This window comes from Myotis myotis, unplaced genomic scaffold (genome assembly GCF_014108235.1).
Source record: "Myotis myotis isolate mMyoMyo1 unplaced genomic scaffold, mMyoMyo1.p scaffold_m19_p_1, whole genome shotgun sequence".
Taxonomy (NCBI): domain Eukaryota; kingdom Metazoa; phylum Chordata; class Mammalia; order Chiroptera; family Vespertilionidae; genus Myotis; species Myotis myotis.
In genome coordinates this window covers 75,590,026-75,610,113 of record NW_023416313.1, presented here as the reverse complement: position 1 = coordinate 75,610,113, position 20,088 = coordinate 75,590,026, and the positions used below count along the sequence as shown (strand labels likewise).

At 37.1% G+C, this 20,088-nt stretch overlaps 1 protein-coding gene across 1 annotated transcript in view; it reads left to right on the top strand.

Annotated features, from left to right (window-relative positions):
• TAF3 (TATA-box binding protein associated factor 3) overlaps window positions 1–19,283 on the top strand; it is a 191,576-nt gene extending 172,293 nt beyond the window's left edge. The window contains 3 exon segments of the mRNA XM_036341524.1: window positions 13,267–13,522; window positions 16,394–16,500; window positions 17,333–19,283. Coding sequence (XP_036197417.1) covers window positions 13,267–13,522; window positions 16,394–16,500; window positions 17,333–17,447 — 478 coding nt within the window. The 3' untranslated portion in view covers window positions 17,448–19,283.
• Window positions 19,284–20,088: the final 805 nt, after the last annotated feature.

Below are 20,088 nucleotides of genomic sequence, written 5' to 3'. Positions count from 1 at the left end.
GTTGCTTAGAGTTGCAGCTCAGAGGCCTACAGCGGCAGGCGGGGAACGTTGGAGTCCTCCGTCACTGAAGCAAGCAAGCCTCATGTTAGTTTCAAGCTGCCTGGCTGCCAGCTGCCATCTTGGCTGGCAGTTAACTTGCATATCTCGCTGACTAGCCAATGGGAAGGGTAGCGGTCATAGGCCAATTACCATGTTTCTCTTTTATTAGATAGGATATAGATTCTCTGCAATATTAGACATTAAGCTTATTAAAGTTGGTGAATATGTGATCAGACACTGTGTTTAATACTGCAAATAAGCCCTAACCAGTTTAGCTCAGTGGATAGAGTGTCAGCCTGCACACTGAAGGGTCCCAGGTTCGATTCCAGTCAAGGGCATGAACCTTGGTTTTAGGCACATCCCCAGTAGGGGGTGTGCAGGAGGCAGCTGATTGATGTTACTCATCAGTGTTTCTAACTCTCTATCCCTCTCCCTTCTTCTCTGTAAAAAAATCAATAAAATATATATATTTTTTAAATACTGCAAATAATTCAAAGACCAGTAAGATACACACCGTACTTCTAAGAAATGTACTACCTAATGTGGATGATAATGACAGATATGCAAATAATTAGGGTACAGTGCAACCATGGATGTTATATTTCTTTGAAAAGACCCAAGACTCTGAACCAACCTTAATATCTAAAGGCTGTTCAAATGATCATTTCAGTGACAAAACTAGCATAGTTTTTTTTGTTTTTGTTTTTAATTTTTTTATTGATTAAGTTATTACATATGTGTCCTTATCCCCACATTACCCCCTATCCCCCCCACTCATGCCCTCACCCCCCTGTTGTCTGTGTCCATTGGTTAGGCCTATATGCTTGCATATAAGTCCTTTGGTTGATCTCTCCCCCTTACCCTCACCCTCCCCTACCTTCCCTCTGAGGTTTGATGGTCTGATCGATGCTTCTCTGTCTCTGGATCTGTTTTTGTTCATTATATTCCATAAATGAGTGAGATTATGTGATATTTATCTTTCTCTGACTGGCTTATTTCACTTAGCATAATGCTTTCCAGTTCCATCCATGTTGTTGCAAATGTTAGGAGTTCCTTCCTTTTTACAGCAGCATAGTATTCCATTGTGTAGATGTACCACAGGTTTTTAATCCACTCATCTACTGATGGGCACTTAGGCTGTTTCCAAATCTTAGCTATTGTAAATTGTGCTGCTATGAATATAGGGGTGCATATATCCTTTCTAATTGGTGTTTCTAGTTTCTTGGGATATATTCCTAGAAGTGGGATCACTGGGTCAAATAGGAGTTCCATTTTTAGTTTTTTGAGGAAACTCCATACTATTCTCCACAGTGGCTGCACCAGTCTGCATTCCCACCAGCAGTGCACAAGGGTTCCTTTTTCTCCACATCCTCTCCAGCACTTGTCGTTCGTTGATTTGTTGATGATAGCCATTCTGACAGGTGTGAGGTGGTACCGCATTGTCATTTTTATTTGCATCTCTCAGGTTATTAGTGACTTTGAACATGTTTTCATATGTCTTTTGGCGTTTTTTCTGTCTTCTTTTGATAAGTATCTATTTAGGTCCGTTGCCCATTTTTTGATTGGGTTGTTTATCTTCCTTTTGTTAAGTTGTATGAGTTCCCTGTAAATGTTGGAGATTAAACTCTTATCGGTGATAACATTTGCAAATATGTTCTCCCATGCAGTGGGCTTTCTTGTTGTTTTGTTGATGCCTTTTATTTCTTCTTATTGTCTGTGCAAAGCTTTTTATTTTGATGTAGTCCTATTTGTTTGTTTTTTCTCTTTAGTTTCCATTGCCCTAGGAGTGATATCAGTGAAGAAATTGCTTCGGCAGATGTCTGAGATTTTGCTGTCTATGGATTCCTCTAGTATTTTTATGGTTTCCCGTCTTATGTTTAAGACCTTTATCCATTTTGAGTTTATTTTAGTGTATGGTGTAAGTTGGTGGTCTAGTTTCATTTTTTTGCATGTATCTGTCCAATTTTCCCAACACCATTTATTGAAGAGGCTGTCTTGACTCCATTGTATGTTCATGCCTCCTTTGTTGAATATTAATTGAACATAGTGGTTTGGGTCCATTTCTGGGTTCTCTATTCTATTTCATTGATCTATATGTCTGTTCTTGTGCCAGTACCAGGCTGTTTTGAGAACAGTGGCTTTGTAATACAGCTTGATATCTGGTATTGAGATCCCACCTACTTTTTCTTCTTTCTCAGGATTGCTGCAGCTATTTGGGGTCTTTTTTTATTCCAGATGAATTTTTGGAAAGTTTGTTCTAGGTCTGTGAAATATGCCGTTGGTATTTTAATGGAGAGTGCATTGAATCTATAGATTGCTTTGGGTAGTATGGACATCTTGATGACATTGATTCTACCAATCCATGAACACGGTATGTTCTTCCATCTGTTTATTTCTTCCTCTATCTTCTTTTTCAGTGTCCTGTAGTTTTCTGCGTATAGTTCTTTTACCTCCTTAGTCAAGTTTATTCCTAGGTATCTTAATTTTTTTGGTGCCATGGTAAATGGGATTGCATTTTTAGTCTCTCTTTCTGTAAGTTCATTATTGGTGTATAGAAATGCCATAGATTTCTTGGTGTTAATTTTGTATCCTGCTACATTGCCGAATTCATTTATTAAGTCTAATAATTTTTTGATGGAGTCTTTAGGGTTTTCTATGTACAGTATCATGTTATCTGTGAATAAGGACAGTTTTACTTCTTCTTTTCCAATTTGGATGCCTTTTATTTCATTTTCTTGTCTGATCACAATGGCTAGTACTTCCAGTACTATGTCGAACAGGAGTGGTGAGAGTGGGCATCCCTGTCTTGTTCCTGTTCTTAGGGGAAATGGTTTTAGTTTTTGCCCACTGAGTATGATGTTGGCCGTTGGTTTGTCACATATGGCTTTTATTATGTTGAGGTATGATCCTTCTACTCCCACCTTGCTGAGAGTTTTTATGAAGAAAGGGTGCTGGATTTTGTCAAATGCTTTTTCTGCATCAATTGATATGACTATGTGATCTTTATCTCTCAATTTGTCCATGTGATGTATCACATTTATTGATTTGTGGATATTGTACCATCCTTGCATCCCTGGGATGAATCCTACTTGGTCATGGTGTATGATCTTTCTGATGTACTGCTGGATCCGATTTGCTAAGATTTTGTTGAGGATTTTGGCATCTATGTTCATGAGGGATACTGGCCTGTAATTCTCTTTCACTGTGTTGCCTTTATCTGGTTTTGGTGTTAGGGTGATGCTGGCTTCATAGAATGAGCTTGGAAGTGTTCCTTCCTCTTGAATTTTTTGGGATAGTCTGAGGAGGGTAGGTTTTAGTTCTTCCTTGAATGTTTGGTAAAACTCGTCTGTGAAGCCGTCTGGCCCCAGGCTTTTGTTTGCTGGAAGCTTTTTGGTGACTGCTTCAATTTCTTCCATAGTTATCGGCCTATTGAGATTTTTAGAATCTTCCTGATTGAAAAACTAGCATAGTTTATTTGGTTCTCCTCACTTGACCCTTTTCTTATTGATCTCTGCTAGTGATGATACACTAAGTTTAGATATACTAATTGAGCAGGTTTTTTATTTAGCTTGGGACTTTTATTCCACAAGTTTACAGCTAGGCTGTGATCAACATTTGTCTGGAAGGCTTTAGCCAAGTCATCATATTTTTCCAGTAATTTATTAAATTATAACATATGTACATACAGAAAGGTGAACAAGTTATAAATGTACAAATCAACCCATTGTTTGAAAATTCCCAACAAAATGTAAGATGTGTGACACTTGTGACAAGTGTTTTTAATTTATTCTATGGTTGTTGTTGTTGTTGTTGTTGTTGTTAATTATAGATAAACCAAAAGGAAAAAAACATGTACTAGGTGTACCGGTTAATAATGCGTATTTTTTTTTTCAATAGATGGAGTTACACATATGTTGATATATACTTGATTTGATATGTATGCTATTTTGTTGTATTGACAGCAAGCTTCAAAACTTCATATGTCAAATTTTCTGAAGGTGTTACCATCATAGATATTTTTACACTTAAAAATGTCAAATTTCATGCCAAAAAAGAGCATTTGCAGGAAGTTTTAATTCATTACTTTATTTTGAAGAAAAAGTTATCATATACTTCAGGTAGCTTATGGTGAACATGCTCCATCTCAAGATACTTGTGAACACTGGTTTAAATGCTTTAAAAGTGATGATTTTGATGTGAAAGACAAAGAATGTCCAGGTCAACCGAAAAAGTTTGAAGACCAACAGTGACAAGCATTACTGGGTGAAGATGCATGTCAAACTCAAAAACAACTTGCAGAAAGATTAAACATTGTTCAGCAAACAATTTCTGATCATTTATAAGCAATGGGAAAGATCTTAAAGGAAGGAAAATGGGTGCCACATCAACTGAATGAAAGACAAATGGAAAACCAAAAAGTCATCAGTAAAATGTTGCTTCAACATTACAAAAGAAAATCTTTTTTGCATCGAATTGTGACTGGCAATGAAAAGTGGATTTATTTTGAGAATCCCAAATCCACAAAATCATGGGTTGATGATCCAGGTCAACCATCAACACCGACTGCAAGGCCAAATTGCTTCGGAAAGAAGACAATGCTCTGCGTTCGATGGGATCAGGAAGGTGTGGTGTATTATGAGCTTCTAAAACCAGGTGAAACTGTTAATACTGATTGTTACCGACAACAAATAATCAATTTGAATCATGCTTTGATCGTGAAACGCCCAGAATGTTCTAGAAGACACGGCAAAGTAATTTTGCTTCATGGTGACGCACCATCACACACTTCAAAACCAGTTAAAGAAATGTGCAAAGATTTTGCCTGGGAAGTATTAACCCACGTGCTGTATTCACCAGAACTTGCTCCTTCAGATTTCCACTTGTTCTGATTTATGGCACACGCACTTTTTGAGCAGCACTTCAAAACATGCGAAGAATTGGAAAACTGGGTCTCTGAATGGTTTGCCTCAAAACAAAAAAAGTTCTATTGAGACAGTATCCACAAATTACCTGAAAGATGGGGAAATGTGTAGCTAGCGATGGACATTACTTTGAATAAAGCACTTTTGATGCTTCTCTTGAAATTATCGTGTTTTCTTTGATTACAAAATCTGCTATTATTAACCGGTACATCTAGTATAGAGCCAATTTCTGGGCATTTTTGGTGTATTTTTTTAACTTTTCTAAGTACATATTCACTCATTCTTGTTTGCTTTTGCTTTTTCCCTACAAAATTGGACCCTATTATATATACTATCCATAACCATTTGGGGGCATATATACGTGTATATATTTAGTGTGTGTGTCTGTGTATCTGTGTGTGTATTATGACTTCAAATGACAACATAGTATTTTTTTAATTCTCCTATTTTGGGATATTTTAAATAATTATACTCATTCTAATTTTTTGGTTTTTTGCAATTATAAACAATACTATTAAATAATGTTCTTTAGCCCTGGCCTGTGTGGCTCTGCTGATTGGAGTGTCTTCCCTTCCATCAAAAGGTTCAATTCCAAGTCAGGACATATACCCAGGTTGTGAGTTTGATCCCCAGTCAGAGAGTGTATGGGAGACAATTGATCAATGTTTTTCTCACATAAATGTTTCTTCTCTCTCTTTTTCTCTCCCTTCCTCTCTCTAAAAAATCAATTGGAAAAAATCCTCTAGATTAATCCTATATAATAAAGAGCTAATATGCAAATGGTCATCACACCCTCACACCGTCACACTGTAAAGGCTCAGACACTCAACACTGGGGAGAGAGGAATGGGGACCATCCAGGCACAAATGAGCTCGTGAGAGAGGAATGGGGACCAGCCAGGCTGTGGCCCAGGAGAGGATAAGCCACCTACCCTGTGGTCCCCGGTGCCTGCGGCTGTGGCCCAGGCAAAGCCGGCCCAGGTCCTAGGTGCCTGCGGCCAGCCAGAGGGAGGGAAGACTGGGTCCCGGGTACTTGCAACCAACCAGAGGAGGGAATTCTGGGTCCCAGGTGCGGGGCAAGGCAAAGGTGGTTTGGGGCAATCAGGCCAGCAGGGGAGCAGTTAGGGCGATCAGGCCAGTAGGGGCAATCAGGCAGACAGGCAGAGGGGTTAGGGGTGATCAGGCAGGCATGCAAGCAGTTAGGAGCCAGCAGTCCTGGATTGCAAGAGGCAGTCGGACATCCCCAAGGGGTCCCAGATTGGAGAGGGTGCAGGTTGGGCTGAGGGACACCCCGCCACACCCCTATGCACAAATTTCGTGTACCGGGCCTCTAGTAAATAAATAAATAAAGTTTTTTACCCCGTGTCTTTGCATAGCTATCTATTTTCTCAGGGTAGATTTCTAGATGGGAAATTGCTGGTCAAAACTTGGACATTTTTAAGGTCTTGGTAATCATTCAGAAATACTGTGCCAACCACCCCTCCCATAATCCCATCTTGACATGCACTGGGTATTAAAATTAAATATGTTCAGATTCATGAGGTTCTTACTAAATGCCAGTTACCATGTTAAATGCTGAAGATACAGAAGTAAAAAGACTTTCCATTCCTTTGGGGAACTACCAGTATAGCTGGGATAACAAATATGTGTACAGACTATTCAGTTATTCTTCAGCCTTTTGAAATTTGGTCAATTTTTTTCAATGTATTCTTGAAAAGCGAGTAAGTATTCTGTATTTGTTGAATGGTTTTAAAATGTCCATTGCGTCAATTTTATTATTTTTGTTATTTTGTTCAAACTATATCTTTCCTGGTTTTTGACTGCATACTTTGTCAGTTACAGATAGATACAGGGGTCCTCAAACTTTTTAAACAGGGGGCCAGTTTACTGTCCCTCAGACCGTTGGAGGGCAGGACAATAGTTTAAAAAAAAACTATGAACAAATTCCTATGCACACTGCGCATATCTTATTTTGAAGTAAAAAAACAAAACGGGAACAAATACAATATTTGTATTTGCATGTGGCCCGCAGGCCATAGTTTGAGGACCCCTGAAGCATCTCCAGTTATACTTGTGGATTTGTCTGTTCTTACAGTTTTGGTTTATATATTTTAAGAATGTATTTTTTAAAATATGTTTTTACTGATTTTAGAGAAAGAGGAAGGGAGAGAGCTAGAGAGAAAAACAGGGATAAGAGAGAAACATCGACTGGCTGCCTCCTGCCTGCCCCCTACTAGGGGACTGAGCATGCAACCTAGGCATGTGCCCTGACCAGGAATTGAACTGGTAACCTCTTGGTTCCTGAGTCGATACTCAAGCACTGAGCCACACAGACTGGTCAACAGTGTATTCTTAAGGACATTCATATTTTAAATTGTTTTATCTTCCTGGCACATTGGAACCTTTTATCATTATGATTATGAAATAACTTTCATCATCACTGATAGCCCTTGCCTTAAAGGCTGTTTGAGGGTATGACTTTTTTTGTCCTTGTATTGCTCTTTTCCTAGCATCTTAATTTCTTCATTTCTGTTGCTTAGATGAGTCTCATAAATAGCAAGAGTTGGGTTTTATTGTTTTACACAATCTGACAACCAAATTATTTAGACCATTTATATGATATAATTATTGAGATTATGAGTTAAAATCCACCTTGTTTGGGGCTTTCTCTTTGTCTTACTGTTCTATGTTTCTTTTTCTCTCCTTTCTTTCCTTCTATCAGATTGGGTTATTTTTTATTATTCTATTTTTCTCCACACTGCTTTAGAAGTTATTACATATACTTTGTTCATAATTTTTACATGGTTACCCTAGAAATTTCTATATTTAAAGTTAACAGCTTTACATCTCCTTCCAGATAATAGACATTGGAATATTTTAGCATGACTTACCCCCTCCTGGTTAATATAGTATTATATCTATATATTTTATATTTTTTATCATTCCACAATATATTATTATTGCTGTTTCTTTTAGTCAATGTCTGTTTAACTTACCAACATCTTTGTCATTCTTTGTTGCATCTTAGACCTTCTGATGGGATCACCTTGTCCTGAAGTGCTTTCTTTAGAACAGAGGTGCTCAGAGTGTGGTGCATACGTCCCTGGAATGTACACTTTTTAAATAGTTTGTGAGATGAAGTGGAAAGTAGTGAAATAGGAAGTACTCATAAAACACTTTCACTAAATATGAGAGTTGTTTGAGGAAAAGCATTTGTGTGATTAAGTTGCAAACTGAATTAGCTGCTTTTCTCACATATTCTTTTTTGCTTGAAAGAGTAACTGACAAGCTGGTTATTTAGACTTGGATATTTAGCCAACATTTTCTCAAAAAAGAACACAGTAAACCTGTTATTTCAAAGAAAATATTGAGAGCATTTGTTATAAATTATAAAATTAAGCTTTTAGTAAAAATTAGAATTTTAGCCGAAACCGGTTTGGCTCAGTGGATAGAGCGTCAGCCTGCGGACTGAGAGGTCCCGGGTTCGATTCCGGTCAAGGGCATGTACCTGGGTTGCGGGCACATCCCCAGTGGGGGATGTGCAGGAGGCAGCTGATCGATGTTTCTCTCTCATCGATGTTTCTAACTATCTCTCTCTCCCTTCCTCTCTGTGAAAAATCAATAAAATATATTTAAAAAAAAATTAGAATTTTAGAAAACATCTCATTACAAGTTGACAGTTCCTCAACACATTAAGAAAATTTGATGAGATGATGGTGACACCAACAAATGTCATTTTTTCATCTTGTATCATGAAATGTGTAAATGTTTGGAAGATCTACATAATTTCATCAACCAACATTCCAAATGACTGGTGCATGATATTACAAAACCATGTATGGGTAAAAAAAATATCTATTCAAAATGCTAGACATAGCAATGGATCTTAATGTAACAGAATATGGTTTCAGATTGTACATTGCAACTACCTTTTAAGAAACTACCACATGTTGCATTTTGGTGCAGTATCAAAGAAGAATTTACACAATTATCTGAAAAGGCCACTAAAATACTCCTCCCTTCTCCAGCTACATATGCATACATTAAAAAGATTTGCCAAAATATTAAATAGTGGCCAGTCTTCTCACAAAATAGTTTTGTCTTGAAAAACATACTTACTTTTCATTAAAAAATAAAGTTATCTGTCAGCATGTAATGGGTTTATTATTGCTGGTTTTATTTTTTATATATATTTTTTATTGATTTCAGAGAGGAAGGGAGAAGGAGAGAGAGTTAGAAACATCAAGGATAAGAGAGAACAGAACCTCTTGCACGTCCCATACTGGAAATCGAGCCCGCAACCCAGGCATGTGCCCTGACCGGAAATTGAACCTGGTTCATAGGTCAACACTCAACCACTGAACTACACTGGCCCGGGCTGTTACTGCTAGTTTTAAATTAATTACTAGATCATTACTTTTTAGTTTCTGTTTCAATTTTAATATGGTAGATATTCACAAATGAAACATACATAAAAATTACTTAGGTTTTTCAATTTTTTAAGAATGTAAAAATGTAAAAAAAAATATTGAGATCGCTACTTTAGAATTTCTTGTAGTAAGAGTCCACTGGTTTCAAATCCTCGGGTTTTGCTTGCCTGAAATGTCTTTATTTTATCCTTATTCTTGAAAGATGTTTCTAAAGACAAACTTTATTTTTCTTCAGCACATTGAAGATGTATTCCACTGTTTTCTAAATTCATCATTGCTGTTGAGAAATCAGCTGTAATATGTTTCTTCTTTGAAAGTAATTGTTCTTAGAGTGTAAGCCCACAGACTGAAGGGTCCTGGTTTTGATTCCTGTCAAGAGCAAGTACCTTATTTGTAGGCTCAATACCCGGTCCTGGTTGAGGTGCATGCAGGAGTCAACCAATCGATGTGTTTCTCTCACATCTATGTTTCTCTGTCTGTCTCTCCCCTTCCCTTCCGCTCTCTCTAAAACTCAATGGAAAAAAATTTCCTGGGGTGAAGATTAATGGAAAGAAAGTCATTGTGTTTTTTTTTCCCTCTGGCTGCTTTTCAGACTTTTCTCTTGTGATGTTTTCATTTCACTCTGACATATCTATTTATCTTGCCTGGGGTTTGTTAGGTGTCTTAAGTCTAAGGATTGGTATCTTGCATCAGTTCTATAAAAGTCTTAGATATTCCTTGTTAACATTTTACCTTTGCCCCTTTCTCTCTAGCATTATGATTAAACTTGTACTAATTAGACTTTTTAATTGTATTCTCTTTGCCTCTCAAGGCTAGGTTCTACATTATTTCCTCTGTCTTACTATTCAGTTTCTAATTCTCCCATCCATTAAGTTTTACACTTCATTTACTACATTTTTTTACATTTCTATAAAGTCTGTTATCTTCAAATTTACTAGGTCACCCTTTATACCCTCCTATTACCTGCCAATAATTTCAATCTTTGCCTTTTATTTTTTAAGCATTGTAAGTAGAGTGGTTTTGTAGTTGATAGTTCTAGGGTCTATGTCATGATCATTATGAGTCTCTTTATATTGTCTGTTATTTTTTCTGCTTCTTCCTGAGGCTGCCTTGCCTCCTTGTATGTCTGGTTATCTTTCATTATCTGCTGCTTTTTTTCTTAAATAATTGTCTGTGTTAATAATATTAATAATATTTCCTCTCAGGATGATTTGTGCTGGGTATCTGGGCACATTACGAGTCCAAATGACTTAAAATATTACATAGTGCCCTGGACCACCAGAGCTGAGAATTCATGAGATTCTCATTCGTCCTTACCTAATTGGTGTAGCCTGTTGGGAGTCCTTAATGTGGGGAGGAGTTCTTTTAGACTTTACACTTTGGCAGTCCCTGGCCTTTGGAACCTATCCTCTTTATCAAAACCAAAGATCAGATTTGCCTTATGAGCAAATACCCTCAGGCAAAACATCTGTGTTCTACTTACCTCTGGGTTCCTGCATTTTCTTTAGTTTTGTTTCCAGCACCCATGTTTTAAACTCTTACGGGAAATTGCCTCCGCAAATAGTGTGTTTTAAATTTTTAGCCTAACCATAAAAATAAAGAATGCTTGCATTATAGATATTAATGCAATAAATATAGTAATAACTCATATATAAGGCAACACTCATTCAGTAAGCATCAAGGGTCGATGCTATATTAGTTAAGATCACAGGTTCTGAAATCAAACTGCCTGGGTTTAAATTTTGGCTCTGCCACACAGCAGTCTACTAATCTCTCTGTGCCTAGATTTCTTCATCTACAAGAGGAAAGTAATGACAGTGCTTACCTCATTTGGTTGTTATGAGGATCAAGTAAGATAAGGCAAGTAAACATTTAGCAGAGTGCCTGGTATGCATTTGGCTTTCAAGTGCTTAGAGCAGTTGGGTACTTAGTAAGTGTTCAATAAATATTCACTATTATTTATGTTACCCATTTATTATTTTCTGGTCTTTGACTATATTCAAGTTCAGAAGGTATCACACACTTGCATGAAACAAGTGGAGAGTAACTAAACAGCATTAGTTATTTGCTTCCATAACAATGGCATTTTTTGAAATAATTTAATGTCTTAAAAATCTTCTGATCAGATTAGCAAAAAATCATGCTTTTTAGTGGAGGTGGTCTGAGAAAATGGAACTATGCAGGCTGATAATGGTGGTGCTAGGGGTTGTCATGCATAAGAACCATGAATATATTGCTGGTGCTAACACATTTGTATATAGTGTTTGACATGTTTCTCTGTGTTCAGGTTCTCACTAAAACTATCAGAAGCAGCTATATTTATTTTCACTTTGTTGATCAGAAAAGCAAGGCCTAGATAATTGTGCAACAGTAGGAAGAGATAATTTGGTGCAGTTATTTTAGAGAGCAGCTTGGGATTCCTAGTCAAGGTAAAAAGTGCATACTCTGTGACCCCCGTAGCTTTATCTAGGACTGTAGTCTTGGGAAATTCTTGAATGTATTTACAGTTAGCATATAATATGTACAAGGCAATATGTCCTACACTCAGTAGGGCAATGAGCAAAAGTCCCTTGACTTACCCATACCATGGAATACCATTTAACAAGTACAATAAATAATATTGATCATATGTATCAACATGGATAAATCAAGAGACTTAAAACTAAGTGGGCAACTAATAGATAAATAAATTCTGGAGATCTAATGCACAGCATAGAGATTATCTTCAACATTACTGGATTATACACATCAGAATTGCTAAGACTAGATCTTAATAGTTCTGAACACAACAAGAACTGTTAATTATGTGGCATGGTAAAGGTATTAGCTAATGCCACTGTACTAGTCATATTACAGTATTACAATAATATCAAACCAACACATTGTACATCTCCTACGTACACAATGTTACATGTCAATTATATCTCACACAAAAGACTAAGTGAGAAAAGCTAGTTGCGAGAAATAAATATAATTTGATATTGTTTGTATAGTTGAAGCACATAAACCAGTAGTACAGTGTGTATTGTTTATGAGTACCCACGAAGGCAGAAAAGATACAACGAACAAACTTACAAAAACAAATCTGCCAGCTTGCAGAGAGTGTTTACTCTGGAGGAGCGAGGGAGAGAGACCTGAAGCACATATGGCAGAGGGCTAACGTCTTGGCTGTTACCTAAGCTGTCTGTTTTCTCTGTGCTTGAAATGATTTTTTTTTTTCAAGTAAAGGAACTCGTAAAAAAAAAAAACAAAGAAGAAGAAGAAGAAAGCTGTGGAATCAAAAGATCATGGTTCAAAGCCTGCCATCCATTTACCCAGTTCCTTTCTCTCTTTAATCCTGTTTCCTCATCTATAAAATGGGATCACTATAACTTCTTTGAAGTTGTGAGAACTAGATGAGATTATATATATAAAGTGCCAAGTATAATATCTAATTTCTTATAGGCACTCAGTGCATCATATTTTTAAATAACTTACCCAAGGTCTCATAGCTAGCCTGTGTCAGACCTAGAATTTGAATGTAGATATCCTGACTCTGAGTCCAGTGCTCCTTCCACTGCATGAGTTCTGTGAATAAGATGCTGTTAATGAAGAGACAGATCCTCATTGCACAGCTCTAGTTATTAGTTGGCAACATCACCAGGAAAGGGGCTAGAACTGCTCTTCTCCTCCCATCCCCCAGAGAACATATGTGACTCTTGAATAAGTTGAGAGGTGAATGGGTGAAGGACCTTGAACTCAGGTCTGTAGCTATCTCTGGACTCTTCAGAAAAGTATTTTGCGACTAGAAGAAAGTTACTTTGTAATAATGTTTTAAAATATTTAGTTTGATTCAGCTGTTCTGTTTTGACTTTTCCTTTTCTCTTTTGTTGACAGTGTCATCAGCAAAGTGGTTCCAGCCCCCGAGGCTAAGCCAGCTCCTTCTCTGAATAGACCCAAGACCCCACCACCAGTGTCAGTCCCAGCCACTGTGCCAGTGCATGTCACTCCTGCCCCAGTGCCTTTGCCACTCCTTGCACAGTCCACCTCGTCCCCCGCTTTGATGCCATCCCCGTCCCCTGCCATCTCTGGAGCCGGAAGTTCAAAAGCCCCTGTCCGGAGTGTGGTAACGGAGACCGTCAGCACTTATGTGGTACGCAGCATTTATTTTATAGCATTTTTTTTTAAGTCACTTAAAAGCTTACTCTTTTATCATGAAAATGTTTTCAATTAAAAAGCAGTGTCATATGTATCATTATTGAATTTCAGAGGCAATTCTTTATGACTGGAAAGATATTTTCATTGCATTTTCAAGCTTTTGGCAGAAAAGTATTGTATTTCAGTGTTCGCATATTTAGTCTTCATAAATAATGTCAAAGCATTGTTTTTCTTTATATTGTTTTAGAATATGATTATATACATATATACAACAATATCAGTGTATGAATATAGAGAATAATAGTTATATTTAAATCTCACACTGAATTTTTTGATCAAGCAATTAAATTATTCACTTAAAAGTATAATTTATATAATATATACAGATCTTATGGGCCAGCTACTGTTTCTGAGTAACAGCAATAATTATAGTATGTCATTGGCTAAGGTCCAGAATATACTAGGTTTGCATAATAAATGAAAATGAACTTCTAAACCACAGAGCTCTTTGAGTATACAGTGTGTCTTCAGATGTCAAAACTCACCTTGTTGAGTTCAGCAACTGACATGGCCTTGACCACCAAATACTCTATATACAGACTGTGACCTATAAGCCTAGTGATAGCTCGAATCTTTTCAAGTAGATATGATTGAAAAGTGGTGGGGTAGGATTCATGATAGTTGTTATAAATCATGCAAATATTATATTTTTAAAGCATTTTGGAAGGAAATTTCAACAAGTCATTTTATATTGGAGGCACTATAATGATTCAGAGGATAAAAATCTTGAAAGTATTGAGAGAGGATATAAAGATCTGGAAAATTAACAGAAAAGTATTAAATTGGCTATTTAAGACAAAAATGGAAGATGTGATACAGAAATCTGTGATCATCAAATTGGTCCATTTGCCCAGCCGGCATGGTTCAGGAGGTCAAGGTTCAATTCCCGGTCAGGGCACATGCCCAGGTTGTGGGCGTGAACCCCAGTGGGGTGTGTGCAGAAGGCAGCCAATCGGTGATTCTCTCTCATTATTGATGTTTCTATCTCTCGCTTCTTCTCCCTTCAACTCTGAAATCAATAAAAGTATACTTTTAAAAATTTGGTCCATTTAAGGGCCAATTGCTATAGGTGTTTAATTGAGGCCATGTCACTGCAAGGCAGGTTGATCAGGAAAGATTTTGTTTAACCTCCATTTCTTCATCTGTAATGAAGGGGTTTATGGTAGACTAGATTATCACTAGATTATAACTATTATCTATATCACTAGATTATAGTTTGTTCTAGCCCTAAAATTTCTGGTTCTCCAGTGGATTTTTGAGGCTTACTCTTTGAAGATGGATCAGATTTACATAGACAATGTGGATGAAAAGCCTTCTGTCTCCTAAGAGACATTTTGTAGACTGAGAACAAGAAGTGTGATTTGGAGGAAAGATACAGTCTATAGAGCAAAACAGCTGATTTTGTCACTGCGCAATAGTGTGACTTTTGGAACAGGCAGTTACCTTTCCATAGCTCCAGTCTCCCCATTCTTAACCTATCCAAGGGTTGTTTTAAGATGATTAGATGAAGCAGATGTTTGGAAGAACTTAGTAAGCTGTCAAGTGTTCAGTATTAGTTATTAGGGATGCTATGGCAAATTCCTCTTGTAGCAATAGAGTCATGGCCTTCTAATTTCAAGACAGGTCAACTAGCAGCAGGACTGGCCATGCATGGCAGCTTCAGGGCATAGGATCTGGACTGGTCTTAACCATAGACAGCTGGCATGTAGTAACTGGTGGTTCTCTCCCCTTGAAATTAGAGAGGGCTGAGTCAGAGATGTAGCTGCCCACAGCTTTCTTTAGGAAGCTTTCCTATGAACACAACTGTCTTTGTGAGACTCGTTAAAACATGGCAGGCCTTAAAATAGCACATCACTAGACTGAAACAGCTATGCCCCCAATACACCCTTACACACAAAGAAAGCCCTTTCTTTTTGCATTTCTATTCAGTGTTATATTTGAAAGTGAAGGAAGGAACCATACTTTACAAAATAAACTGAATGAAATTATATTATTCATGTGTTATTGTGAAAACTTGAAAATTAGCATTTAGTTGTTGCTGTTTTTGAATGCCCATCATAGAATTGTTTCTTCCAAATTGGTTGGTTAATGTGGAATTTGAGGAAGTGGAATAATTAGGGATGTGTCTTATTTAGAACCGGTAAGTTAAGTAAACTCCCAAGCACATCATCTTTGTAGAAAAATAATATTTAAATGTGTAGTTCTTTGGCTTCATGAGTTCCTTATTTCATTTGCCCTTTAGTGATTGTACTTTGCTGAAAATGTCATAAAGGGAATGGAAAGTTACTTAGTAACAACTCTTTTATATCCTTGATCTTATCAGCTAGTTCAGGAGAAGGGTTTGGCTAATAAGTAATAAGGTGATACATGCACTATTGGCTGTACATATGAATTCCATGCCTGTGAATGCGACTGAGGAACTACATATGGTTGAGCTCTATAGTTCAAAAATATCAGTTGTTATTGCCATAAAGACCCTAATTATTAAGAACTGTGTTTACAGGATTTTTTTTAGATAAAGGTGGTTGTAGGATATGTTGTTCACAGAAGTTATTATAAAATGCTTTTTTTTAATGACTTAAACAAAAGAGTTTAAAATATTCATTAGAAATGATCCCAGAATGGTGATGCTCATGGTCATGACTTTAATAAATTGTTAACTACTTTTTTTTTGGTTTAATATGTCAGTGTATTAGGTTCACAGTATAAAGTAATCACTCTTATCCTGCCCTCTTTTGGGTTCTTTTCCCCCATTCCATCTTTGTTTGCACACCCTCCCCTCCCTCAATCCCATTTAAAACTTCAGATCCGAGATGAGTGGGGCAATCAGATCTGGATCTGCCCTGGATGCAACAAGCCTGATGATGGGAGTCCCATGATCGGCTGTGATGGCTGCGATGACTGGTACCACTGGTGAGTACTCCAAGCATCAATGAGTGCCAGTCACTCCCTTGGGGCAACACTCTGCAAAGCAGATTATTGACTTTGGTCCATCTTGGATTGTCTCCCCTTCCGGTGCTGTCCTCAGAATCATGTACAGGGCAAAAATCACTGAGCCAATAAAATGTAATTAATTTTAAAAATCAAGTCTTTGGACTATTGTTATTCAACCTAAATTCTGAATATTTTGCTTCACTTAAATATCCTTCTAATGGAAAAGAGATATAGGGATCCCCCTTTCCTTTCCTTCTAGTAATTTTCTGTAAAGAGCTGCTAAGCTTCATAGTACCATTGAGATAACCCCTTTGTAAACATTCAGAAACTGCAGAAATAAAGGGACAGCTAGCTTATCTGCTTTTACTTCTCTACTACTGCTCCCCACTACCAAAGAAATGCTACCAAAATGTATGCAAATAATCTCATTTTATCTTTAAAATATCAGATATAAAAAGATAGAAATTCATTCAGTCACATAATATATGATAGGTATAAGAGAAAAACAAAGCCATTGCTCAGAAGAATTATACTAGTTGTAGCTGAAAGGATAAGTGGGCTAATTAATTTCTCCACTGGGGCCTATAAAAGGGGCATTATGTAATATAATCATCCTTTTGCCCAACAATAGTACTACATAAATTAGAGTTCTTTGGTTTGGATTTCTGGTGAATATACCATAGACTTAAAATTTCATTTAATTATTTAAAAGTATTTAAGAACATAGAAAGAAAGTGTGTGTGTGTGTGTGTGTGTGTGTACATGTATATGTATAACTTATTTATCCAAAACCCTTTTTCTTAACATGTAGGCCCTGTGTTGGATTAATGGCTGCACCACCAGAAGAAATGCAGTGGTTCTGTTCCAAGTGTGCCAACAAGAAGAAGGATAAGAAGCACAAAAAGAGAAAGCATCGGGCACATTGACATCTGCAGCACGGACCAGTGGCGTGGCCTCGGGGCTCCTTTCCTACCACTTCAGATGGGGATCCATGAAACTCTGCTGTCCCATCTACCGCTAAGTTCCTGTGGATGAGGAATCTCGGGAGACCGAGGACAAGAGAACTACAGCGTCCACTCTGGATGCTTCCCTCTGGAACATACTGGCCTGTGGCCACATAATGGTGTGACGGAAGGAGACTCCAGTACAGGTGTGGCACGAGGACTGCCGGGCCTTCATTTTTCTATTACCAGTGACAAGTATTAATAAAAAGACCATAATCTTCCCTTCTGATTTTCTTTATTCTCTCCAGGGCCTTTTCATGAAGGTATTAGATGACAAGATGATGTGTAAACCACCTTGGCTGTAATTTAAGGATGATATCATTAGGCTGTATACAGTTTTCAACTTCTTTCCCTCTATAGTAAGATAATCATAATAACATAAACGAAAACTCCAGTTGGAGTATTGGTAAATATTTTTGTGATAAAAGTTTATGAAGCTTCCCCTCCTCCCATTTTTAGTATTAACATGTAAAATGTTCAGGCTTTTGTGAAATACCTTATATTTTTTAAGAAAAAGGTTTCTATCATGTCCTTTTTGCTCTCATGCAAATTATTTTTGTTAACTCACACTTTCTGTCTTTGTTGCATTCTAACTTTGCGCTTCTTTAAACTGCTGGTGTTCTTCTCACTGCTTATACATTTCATCAGCTTGTATAAAAACTCCTCAGACTAGAAGATCTCCTCTTGTGTAAATAATAAATATTTATGAAGTAGTTATTTTTAAAATTTTTATCGTGTTTAATTCTGGCTTTCTCTGTAATCCACTGTGATTTCAGCCATGTCTGTAATTACTGCTGTACATAAGTAAAGAAGGCTAGAAAACAGAGCCATAGTTGGAAGTTACCTACCTTGAGCTGAACCTGCACAGTGCCCACAACACGGTGGGAAAGGGCCCTAGCAGTTAGAAGGAAAGCACGGCAATTTAGACTTGCAGTTCATTATTTGAAATTGGTTTGTTTCTGTAAATTTCTTTGACTTTTATTAAAGGACATGTAGATTCCTCAAAAGTAAAAAAAACAACAACAAAACATTCTGTAGCATTTTGTGTTTATATTGTTTTATTTCTGCAAATCTGTTCATTAATATTGTGATTTAAGGCTGTAATGAAGAATATTAAGAATTTTTAAAAAAACTCATCAAATTTCAGGGTATCACAAAACTTTATTATATTACTATACTGCCCACTATTTATTATATGTTATAGATATCAGATATAAACCAAATATTTTATTTTTAATGTAAAACATCAAATTTTATTAACATATTTTAGCAACTTTGGAATAAATATGGACTTTTACTTGATTTTGAAATAATCCCAATTTGGGCCAGTGTAATGGATATCTTAAATGCTAGAGTATGGGCATTGAGCCTAATTCAAATATATTAATAGAAATTGTGATTTTTTTAATGCCAAGTAAATTGATATTAGTGTATGAATTAGTCATATTTTAAGACCTATTATGTGGTTAGAGAAATGAGGTTTTCTGCCATGAATGTTAAATTGCAAGTCAGTGGAAATGGAGTAGCCCTTTTAAGAGTACAGTATTTCATTGCCGTCCTTGTTCTAGAAGCCAACTTTTTCTACCCCTACCAGAAAAACAAAGCATCTATGTTAAGATACATGTTTTTGTTTTATTAATTTGAGATCATTCTAAATACTTGATACAATATTTTCACATGCACAAATATACCCGTTAGTGCTTTTTGGAAAGTGAAGAGGGGTGGGGAAGTGCAAAATAAAGATTATTGGCTATTTCATAGTTTGCTTTTCCATTTTCTTTATTTAGGATTTAGTTCCTTGAGGCATGGTCAGTGGGTCTAAAGTTGCCACGTTTAAGTGAGCCGGTCTGAAATAAGAATGGAGGTGCCTATATTTAACTTTTCTCCCAATCCTACTGAGAGGCTTCAGCCCTTACTACATTGAAGGAATTTCAATCAGTTTGTCCCTTGCTATTTCATGGTTGCTTTCCTAAATCCAGTTCATGATTTTATAAATGGCCTTTGCAGTAATAAAACCAAAGAATCATTTTCAGGGGGCTGGATAGCTCAGGGGATTAGTAATGGAATACAGAGCCTTTCCCCTCCAGGTCAGTGAGTTGAATCCAGTCCAGGTCACTAGAGACCCAGCGTTGTTACCACCTTCTGACTGTTCAGTGGCCTGTGTAAGATGGACTGGTGGTCTCCGTCTCCACTGGATGGCTGTCTGTGCACCAACGGAAGGAAGTTCAAGAAGCTGCAAAAAGAAATGTAGATTCAAAAATAAAATACCTGTGTTACAAAACAAAGTGAAAAGCTTGGGCATAGTCATTCTCCACAAAGTAATACTGGAGAAAAAGAGCAGCGTACCAATGCCACAGGCATGACAGAGTAGACAGGAGTGACTTTTCTTAGTGAAGTCAAACAAAACAGGAAAAGAAAAGGCCGGTATTGGACGAGGGGAGAAAGGTATTTTGGAAAAGATGGTTTCATGAGGAGAAAAACTTGAGGGGACCCAAGCAATAAGAAGAAAATGGGTTTTGGCTTCTGAGGGAGAAGGAAATCACAGAGCAGCAGAAACTTGAGG